Raw genomic sequence first — 10,667 nt, forward strand, 5'->3', positions numbered from 1 at the left:
TTCTCAGAAATCCTCTGAAAAAAGAAGTGTGGTTAAACTTGGCTTGACTGAAGACGTCTCATTGCAGCGTTTGTAGCTGGAGCAGAATAGGTAGTGTAGTTTATTGGAGGTGTTATGAAGAGAGGAAAGGAAATAGAATCAAAGTCCATTTACACTTACTGGTAGGAAGCAAATATGAAATGATAGCAGTGATGATAACAGTTAATATTTACTGAACATTTTCTATGTGGAAGGCAATATACTGGCATATATTATTTCATTTAATCTTTACCATAATCTTATTAGGTAGATGTTCTTTTATCCCCATTTTGCAGATGAGGAAACAGAGGCACAGAGAAATTAAGGAACTTGCTTAAGGTCACGCAGCTAGTACATAATGGAGTTGGGATTTGAACATATAATCTGATTCTAGCACCCATGCTCTTATCCATTGCACTATATTGAATTGATTCCAGATGGAGAATCAATTGAGTTTTAGTAACTAGAACACTTCAAATGAATATATATAATTTTTTACCAACTTTTTGTTTTTAAAAATGATAGTTATAAAAAAGTTGAAAGATTTATGTAAGAAACATATATATAGATTCAATAATTTTGCTTCATTTGCTTCATTTAATCTCTCTCACGCATACACACTCTCTCTCTCTCTCTCTCTCTCTCTCTCTCTCTCTCTCTATATATATATATATATATATATATATACACACTCACATAAACACACACGATCTCTGTTTTTTAAAAAGTAAATGACAGGGACTTCCCTGGTGGTGCAGTGGTTAAGAATCCGCCTGCCAATGCAGGGGACATGGGTTTGATCCCTGGTCCGGGCAGATCCCACATACCACGGAGCAGCTAAGCCCATGTGCCACAACTACTGAGCCTGTGCTCTAGAGCCTGTGAGCCACAACTACTGAGCCCACGTGCCACAATTACTGAAGCCTGCGCGCCTAGAGCCCATGCTCCGCAGCAAGAGAAGCCACTGCAATGAGAAGCCCACGCACCACAATGAAGAGTAGCCCTCGCTCGCCGCAACTAGAGAAAGCCCGCGCCCAGCTACGAAGACCCAACGCAGCCAAAAATAAATAAATAAAATTTTTTTTTTAAAGTAAATGACAGACATCATGACACTCTTAAGAACAATCTCCTAAACAGCAATAATACCATTATCACATTTAAGAAGAATAACATTGAGTACAGACTGTTTTAATAACCTTTAGTCTATTTTGAGTAAGTCCAATGTCCTGTTAGAAATTGAAATCACATTGTTAAAAAAAAAATTTATCAAAATCTGACTTTTTTTTTTCTTCTCAGAAATCATATTCCATGCCCATTGGCATTGAATTTCAGCGGAGATATGCAACGATTGTTCTAGAGCTTGAACAACTGAACAAGGACCTAAACAAAGTTTTGCATAAAGTTCAACAGTACTGCTATGAGGTAGGTAATTTGTATGAATTTCCCTTGAGGGGACTGTGACCTCCACTCTTATCTGAAGCTTAATACTGTTACCATCACATTTCAGAAAATCCAAATTAAGCCAACATCCTTTAGCAGAACCATATTTTATATATATTTCTATTCCTTACAGCATCAGTATTGAAGAGTGCTTTATACACAGTGAGCTATCAATTCTGTTGGTTTTTTGTTTGTTTGAATTACAAATGATTATATTATAGCTCTCCAAAAATTTAGAAACATCCAGAAAAATAATTTCTTTTAATTCCACTACCCCAAAGACTGTATTTTGCTTTACTTCCTCCTAATTTTTTTTTTTTTTTTACCATACATGCTTTTTCTCACAAAGTTATGATCATGCTGTGTATATAATTTTGTTTGTTCCTTTTTAAACTTTATATTTGGGAATTCCCTGGTTCAGACTCCGTGCTTTCACTGCCGAGGGCCCAGGTTCAATCCCTGGTCAGGGAACTAAGATCCCGCAAGCCATGCGGCGTGGCCAAAACAATTTAAAAAATAAATAAAAATTAAAAAAATAAACTTTACATTAGAACTATAGATTCTTGAACTTCAGTCACATAGATTATAGGGTTATTTGTGAATTATCATTATTGTTATCATTATCATGCACATATAATTATATATATGAAGGTGGTTCAACAGGTTCACCTAAAATTTGAGTTTCTTACTAAAAGGTAAGAATTAAATGATTGTGATGAGTTTAGTGTGCTCCTGCATTTGCTTTCTTAGAGGCTGTATATTTCCAGTAAAGCCACTCTTATTTTTTTTTTCAAGTATAGTTGATTTACAGTGTTTCAGGTGTACAGCAAAGTAATTCAGATACATATATATATATATATATATATATATATATATGTTTCTGAATTTTATATATATATTATATATATAATTATATACTTTTTCAGATTCTTTTCCATTATAGGTTATTACAAGATATTGAATATAGTTCCCTGTGCTATACAGTAGGTCCTTACTGTTTATCTGTTTTATATATGGTAGTGTATATCTATTAATCCCAAATTCCTAATTTATCCTTCCCCCGCCCCTTGGGAAACCCTTTGGTAACCCTTTATGTGTCCCCTTTTCTGTGTCTGTGAGTCTATTTCTGTTTTGTAAATAAGTTTATTTATATCATTTTTTAATCTTTTTTTGGTATCATTTTTTTAGATTCCATGTTTAAGTGATATCATATGATCTTTGTCTTTATCTGTCTGACTTACTTCACTTATGATTATCTCTAGGTCCATCCATGTTGCTGCAAATGGCATTATTGCATTCTTTTTTATGGCTGAGTTATATTCCATTGTATGTATGTACCACATCTTCTTGTTTTGTTCTGTTTTGTTTTTTTCTTATATTATACCACATCTTCTTTATCCATTCATCTGTTGATGGACATTTAGGTTGTTTCCATGTCTTGGCTGTTGTAAATAGTGCTGCTGTGAACATTGGGGTGCATGTATCTTTTTGAATTAGAGTTTTCATCTTTTCTGGATATATGCCCAGGAGTGGGATTGCTGGATAATAATGGTAACTCTATTTTTAGTTTTCTAAGGAACCTCCATACCATTCTCCATACTGGCTGTACCAACTTATATTCCCACCAACAGTGTCTGAGGGTACCCCTTTCTCCACACCCTCTCCAGCATTTATTATTTATAGAATTTTTGATGATGGCCATTCTGACCAGTGTGAGGTGATACCTCATTGTAGTTTTGATTTGCATTTCTCTAATAATTAGAGATGTGGAGCATCTTTTCATGTTCCTGTTGGCCATCTGAATGTTGTCTTTGGGGAAATGTCTCTTTAGATCTTCTGCCCATGTTTTTATTGGGTTGTTTGTTTTTTTGATATTGAGCTATATAAGCTGTTTGTATATTTCGGAAATTAATCCCTTGTTGGTTGGATCGATTGCAAATATTTTCTCCCATTCAGTAGGTTGTCTTTTTGTTTTATTTAGTTTCTTTTGCTGTGCAAAAGCTTTTAAGTTTAATTAGGTCCCATTTGTTTATTTTGCTTTTGTTTCCATTACTCTAGGAGCCGGATCCAAAAAAATATTGCTGCAATTTATGTCAAAGAGTGTTCTGCCTATGTTTTCCTCTAGGAGTTTTATAGTATCTGGTCTTACATTTAGGTCTTTAATCCATTTTTGTATATGGTGTTAGAGAATGTTCTAATTTCGTTATTTTACATGTAGCTGTCCATTTTTCCCAGCACCAGTTATTGAAGAGACTGCCTTTTCTCGATTGTATATTCTTGCCTCTTTGTTGTAAATTAATTGACCATAAGTGCATGGGTTTATTTAAAGCCATCTCTATTTGTGATATGAGATTCTTAAACAGTTTTTTATGACGCTAGCCTCATAGTTAAGTCCCAAAGATCTGCCATTGATGATGTTATCAATCCACTTGAATAGAACTGAGGGACATGAACTGTGATTACCTGTAACTAAACTCTGAGTATATTTTGCTCATTCCTTTAGCCATCCATTATCATTCATTTTTATTTTCCGGGTAATTGTCATTTATCTACATAGCAATATGTGTTGTGCTAGCAAACAGAGTTCTCCCCATGGACTAGCAACCATCCACAAGAGGTGCAAACCAAGCAGTCCAAGATAACATATAACAAAGCATGCAGAAGTGGATTGCTCACCAGTCTTTCTGTATCTCATTATGTACGCAAGGCCATATGTGATAGGCTCATTTCCTAATGGAGTAAAATGATGTAATTTTCACAAAGCTCTTATGGAAGTACAATATCGATTGTAAAATAAGAACAAGCAAGTCTACTTCTAAATATATACCAAATATATGTGAACATGTATTTACCAAAAGATATACACTAGAACATACATAGCATCACTGTTCATTATAGCTAATAATTAGAAATTACCCAAATACCCATCAATACTAGAATGAATCAGTAAACTGTCATATAATATACAATGGAATTCTCAGCAATAAGAATGAATGAACTCTGGGACTTCCCTGGCGGTCCAGTGGTTAAGACTTTGCCTTCCAGTGCAGGGGGTGCAGGTTCGATCCCTGGTCAGGGAGCTAAGATCCCACATGCCTTGCAGCCAAAAAACCAAAACATAAAACAGAAGCAATACTGTAACAGATTCAATAAAGACTTCTTTAAAAAAATGGTCCACATCAAAAAAAAAATCTTAGAAATTAAAAAAAAATGAATGAATGAACTCAACTACTCACAACACCATGGATGAACTCATAAATATGTGAACATATTTGTTCATATGTAAATATCGAACAGATAAAGTCAGACACAAAAGACTATATAATGCATGATTCCATTTATGTAAAGGTCAAAAGCCAGAAAAAGCCAACATATGATACTAGAAGTCAGGATGGTGGTTACCCTTGGAGTATTATACTGGAAGGTGACAACTGGTCTCTGAGGGGCTGGTAATGTTCCATTTTAATCTCGGTGCTGATTTCTCATGTTTGATCTGTGAAAATTCATTAACCCATACACTTTAGGATTTGTATCCTTTTATATGTTTATGTATACTTCCATTTAAAAAAAACTTTTAAGTTATTAGAAGACAAGGTTGTTCACTGCAGTGTTACTGATAATCGCAAAATATTAGAAAAAACCTAAATGCCCTTACATAGGGAGTTGGCTAAATAACCTATCGCACATCCCATGGTGGAGCAGTGTGCTGCTCTGAGAATGATCAAGGAAGCTCTCTGGGATGATTAGGAGGCACATAGCTACCTTAACCGAGGTGATCAAAGATAACATCAGCAGTAGTGGGACAGATAAACATCACGCGCCTCCTGATCACAATGCACTGAGAAGAACTCAACATCACTTTTGTGGTGTTCCTGCCAAAGGTGTGTAACCTTAGTCTAATCAAAAGGAAACAGACAAACCCACATTGAGGGATATTATGCAAAATAATTGGCTGGTGCTGTTCAAAAATATCAAGGTCATGAAAGACCGAGGAACTGTTCCAGAGTAAAGGAGTCTAGAGAGACAGGACAACCAAATGTTTTCAGGGGGAAAACTAGCTATGTGTTGGGACAGTTGATGAAATCTGAATACAGACTGTTAGAAAATGGCATTATAAATAGTGCTGGATTCCTGATTGTGATCCCTGCACTGTGGTTATGTAAGAGAATATCCTTGGACTTAGGAAATACAAACTGGAGTATTCAGGGGTAAAGAGGCACAGTATTTGCAACTTATTCTCAAATAGTTAAGAGAAAAAAATTATATACAGGCAGAGAAAGATCAAATGTTTAAGTCAAACAGTAAACCATAAGCAGTTAGTGAATCTGGGTAAAAGGTTACCCAGAGTTTTTTGTTCTATTCTTTTTTTTTTTTTTTTAATTTATTTATTTTTGGCTGTGTTGGGTCTTCATTTCTGTGCGAGGGCTTTCTCTAGTTGCGGCGAGCGGGGGCCACTCTTCATCGCGGTGCGCGGGCCTCTCACCATCACGGCCTCTCCTGTTGCGGAGCACAGGCTCCAGACGTGCAGGCTCAGTAGTTGTGGCTCATGGGCTCCAGAGCACAGGCTCAGCAGTTGTGGAGCACAGGCGTAGTTGCTCCGCGGCATGTGGGATCTTCCCGGACCAGGGCTCGAACCCGTGTCCCCTGCATTGGCAGGCAGACTCTCAACCACTGCGCCACCAGGGAAGCCCTGTTCTATTCTTTTTTAGAAGTTTTAAAGTGTCTCAAAATTAAAAGTTACCAAAAATATAAAACAAATCAGAAAAAAAATACAGTTAGAGGAGAAAAAACTTCTAAGGTAAGAGTGAGCATCATTTTTGTTATAAATGCTAGATTTTTAAAAATCCTAACCTGAAAACAGGGCACAAACACACAGAAATTATCATGGCCTTAGGAATGTACATCTTATGTTTTAATCATCTGTGTTCAGCTTGCTCCAGACCAAGGGCTCCAGCCTGCAGATCAGCCGACAGATATGAGACGAAGGTGTGAGGAAGAAGCACAGGAAATTGTTCGGCATGCAAATTCCTCAACAGGACAGCCCTGTGTTGAAAATGAAAATCTGACAGACTTAATCTCCAGGCTTACAGCTATTTTATTACAAATTAAGGTAAATTTCGGAGAACTTTTTGGAGAAAATATTAAGAATATTTTCTTAATTTTGACACCTAAACAAACTATGCTAATTTGTTGCTAAAAAATTAAACTGTATATTAGAGCAGAGTGTTGGTCTGTATCTGAACTATAATTCAATTAAATTTTGAAATATTTTTTCCTTTAGTGTCTGGCAGAAGGAGGAGACCTGAATTCCTTTGAATTTAAATCACTTACAGATTCATTAAATGATATCAAGAGTACAATAGATGCTTCTAATATCAGGTAATTCATTAGATGTATTCTAATTATTTTTATATTAAATTCATAGTGATTTCCAGTATAAGCTTTAAGACTTTTGCATATTTATGAAGTATTCATATGATTTTTATCCTTTAAATAAATTGTAAACGAGCTTTTCGGTTATATCCAGTCTATTGACAGAGTAGAATTTTCAGATGGATTTTTTTATATAAAGGAATCAGAAGACATATAATATTTAGGTTTGGATTTAGCATGGATTTCAACTTAGAAGTCTTCCCCAAAGAGAGATTCATCCTCTCTTTCCAGTACTCCCGTGGCTTCTTTGCTTCTTTCAAATATACTTTTTCAATTACTACTGAAGTAGAATTATGGCTAATGTAAAGGGAAGATTTCTTACTTACCTGGGGTCATTATCTTAGCTATTTCCTAACTGCAATTCAGCTCTGCCTTTTTTAAAAATTGTTTTTCTTCATTTTGTGAGATAATGTAGTTAACCATGTTTCTTCTTTCTTTAGTTGCTTTCAGAATAATGTAGAAATTCATGTTGCACATATTCAGAGCGGCCTGAGCCAGATGGGAAACTTACATGCCTTTGCAGCAAATAACACCAACAGAGACTGAATAGAAGATTTAATTATTCCAACTGCATAGGACATTGTTTTTGAGAAGTTCTCTTCCTTTATATAGGCTTCCAACACCAAATAAACCTAACTGCTGGAAAACAAGGGAAATTTAAATCTCCAAATAAGGCATTTTAATATACTGTACTGCTTCTTAAACCAGCATTGCTGACCAGCATTATATTTATTTTTCTTTTATTATTCAGCTGCAGTAGCACTGCTTATGTTACATATGTTTATTAGCAAGTACTTTTAAACTGAAAATGTCTGAACATAATATAATTTCATGGAAGAATATGTTGACCATCTTTTTAACGTGCATGAATTCAACCCAACCCATGCAGACAACTACTGCAGTGGAGAACGTGAAGAAACATGGTCTTTTTGTGCATTATGCATGGCAATGTGGAAATTCCATCTAGAAAATTACAACTCCAGTTCATTTAGTTGATCACCACCTCAGTCTTCAAAAGATAACATCATGAGATATGGGAAGTCCTCATTTTTAGGAAGCCACTGGAATATAGGTGGGAAATATGGACTTTACAAGTATATATGATATATACTTGCAATGTGACATGGTTCTATAGATCATTTTATAATAATAAATATTTTAATTTATCATAATTTATAAAAGAAACCTTTGTTGTTTGTCTGTTGAAAGAAAATGAAGGAGCAGGAAAGAAACATTACTGCAAGATGCTTAATTTCAGCAAATGAATTTGGCATGTCTCTTCCCATCAATTCAGGGGAAGATGTGCTGTTGTTATGGGATTTATTTTAAAAAAAAAAAAAGACTGATAACACACTATTTTCATATTTTTTGTTTATTTGCACAGCTTTTGAACCAGATTACTGGTTAAAATCCAACAGTTACACAATTTTTAAAGTAAAAAGATTTTATAAGGAAAACAAATATAATAGCCAGTGCTAGGAAATGGAGAAAAAGGTTTGTATTTGGTTATGGGCTTTTTTGGTTTTTGGTTTTTTAAGGAAAACCCTGCCTAAGATGTTAATCTTGTAAAAAGTGTGTATTTGGAATTTTCTCTGTTTTAATATAGAATATTATAAAGTCAAAATAAAATAAATTGTTTTCAGATTTGGAGTTTAAGATATAGCTGTAGAAGTGGCTTTGATTCTTTTAGATGTCTCATAAAATGAGACTTTTTATATGTTAATGTATAATAAAATTGAAACAAGATTATTTTCCATTTGAAATTTTTGTATAGTTTAAAAATGCTTCCATATTCTTTGTTGGTATTGTGCCACTGCAGAACTTTAGTGCAGAGTTTATATTTAGCTAAACTGTTATGTTAATTAAGAAATGCATAAATCTTTTATTCTTAATATTTGTAATTCTAAATAAATTGATCTATGAAAATTAATATGATCTACATTTTCATTTAATTAATACAAGTTGATAAGTATTCCTTCTATTTAAAAAGTTTTTAAAAATTATCATTTCCACTAAATTATATTTTTAGGAAAAACGGTACAGATTAATTACCAAGTCATTTTGAATTAAAATATCATTAGGGTTTTTTTTTCCCATCACTGAGTAATCACTGTGGAAAACACTAAGCAAGTAAGTTACTTGGCTTACTATAGACCTAGAGAAGGGTTTATTTTTTAATATATTCTGCCTAGACTTAGGTAAGCATTTTTTACATTTTTTCTTTTACATTTCTTAAGGCTAACTTGTCACACTTAAATTATACCTCGTCACTGTAAAGCAATTATACTCCTATAAAGATGTTAAAAAAATAATAAAATAAATTATACCTGGTTTTGCACATATTTAATTAAGCATTGTCCGTATCTTTCAGTGCCATCATGTGTTGATGGCAAGAACTGTGCCTAAGAATATATTTGAATTTTATTTTTGTGTAAGGAAGAAGAAATCTATACAATTCAAAGTAGTCACTTGGGGTCAGCTGTACATTCATTTAAATGATGCTGCCACTGCTTAACACATTTTTGGAGCTCTAAAGAAAACTATCAAAGCCAGATTGAGCGAGCAAGCAAGCATATCAGGTGTTACGTAGATTTGGTTCTGAATTACTGTTAGTTCCAAAAATCAGATTCACTTGCTACCATTGAGAATCTACAAAAAAACTTGCCAATTAAAATTTTTCCCTTGAATTCATGCACTTTTCTCCGTCTACACTATCACCAGTACTCTTAGCCCAGCTGCCATCATCACTAGCCTGGAACACAGCAGTCATTTCCTAACTTATCTCCCAGTATCCACTCAGCTCTCCTCAGATGCAGCCAGAGCGATATTCTTAGAACGCAGGACTGGTCATGTTATCCCCATCTGAAGTCTTACGGCTCTCGGGACAATTTCAGAACTCTCTTACAAGACCTACACAGCCAGGCATGACCTAGCCTCCCCTACAATTTCTCCATCCTGCTCCTTACTCCACAAGGCCTTTGCACACTCAGTGACCTCTGTGTTCCCTCTCCTTTTACCTTGGATCATCCTACAGATCTTACCTTCAGCATCACTTTCTCAGGGAAGCTTTCTTTGACCACAATACATCATCTCCAGGTCTTCGTGTACCCCTCCTTCCAGCACTTTGTCACATTTGCAATTTTATATTTCTTCTTTTGTCTACATACTGGCCTCTTTGGTCCATGAGGGGAGGGACCGTTGCTGGTTTTGCTTACCATTTTATTTCCAGGCCCTGATAAAGTACCTTTTATAGGCACCAAATATTTGTGGAACAAATGAACAAATAAGAGTTTCAAAAGAGCTCTAAGCAACATTAGTGTCACTGGAGTAAAAGTATGGTCCTCCATGATGATTGCTTTGAAAGATGAGACAGTACTCACTTGGGTGTACAAATTCTGCTTAAGGAGTTGCCTTTAAACCTGTCACGTTATCATTAGTCCTAACTAAAAAGGCCAGGCTAACATAGCAGGCATTATATGGTGGTGAATAAATGGTGGACTGAGTTAGTCCTAGATTTGAGTCCTGGCCGTCATTTATTAGCTATGTGATTTGTCAACCACTACTTAAAATTCGTAATCTTTAAAACAATAATAGTCCCTACCTTATATGGCAGTTGTGAGGATTAAACATATAGTGCCTATAATAAATACATTTAGCAGTTAGTGTCTCCTAAGAGTTTGAAAGGGGTACAGATCACTGTTCTTAGAGGATCCCACATTAAAAATTGTGGCAATATTTAAATATTTGTAGATCTTCTAAACTCTTCACTGGGGAAA

At 34.9% G+C, this 10,667-nt stretch overlaps 1 protein-coding gene across 4 annotated transcripts in view; it reads left to right on the plus strand.

The window, feature by feature from the left end:
* Positions 1–8,817, plus strand: part of LIN9 (lin-9 DREAM MuvB core complex component) — a 102,947-nt gene extending 94,130 nt beyond the window's left edge. For 3 of the 4 annotated variants that reach the window (XM_036843695.1, XM_036843932.1, XM_036843852.1), the window contains 4 exons: positions 1,315–1,440; positions 6,389–6,568; positions 6,740–6,837; positions 7,332–8,817. In XM_036843695.1, coding sequence (XP_036699590.1) covers positions 1,315–1,440; positions 6,389–6,568; positions 6,740–6,837; positions 7,332–7,437 — 510 coding nt within the window. In that variant the 3' untranslated portion in view covers positions 7,438–8,817. The remainder of the gene's footprint in view (positions 1–1,314; positions 1,441–6,388; positions 6,569–6,739; positions 6,838–7,331) is intronic. The other variant, XM_036843772.1, reaches the window with a different exon arrangement.
* The last annotated feature ends 1,850 nt before the right edge of the window (positions 8,818–10,667 follow it).

Source organism: Balaenoptera musculus, chromosome 1 (genome assembly GCF_009873245.2).
Source record: "Balaenoptera musculus isolate JJ_BM4_2016_0621 chromosome 1, mBalMus1.pri.v3, whole genome shotgun sequence".
In the NCBI taxonomy this organism is placed as follows: domain Eukaryota; kingdom Metazoa; phylum Chordata; class Mammalia; order Artiodactyla; family Balaenopteridae; genus Balaenoptera; species Balaenoptera musculus.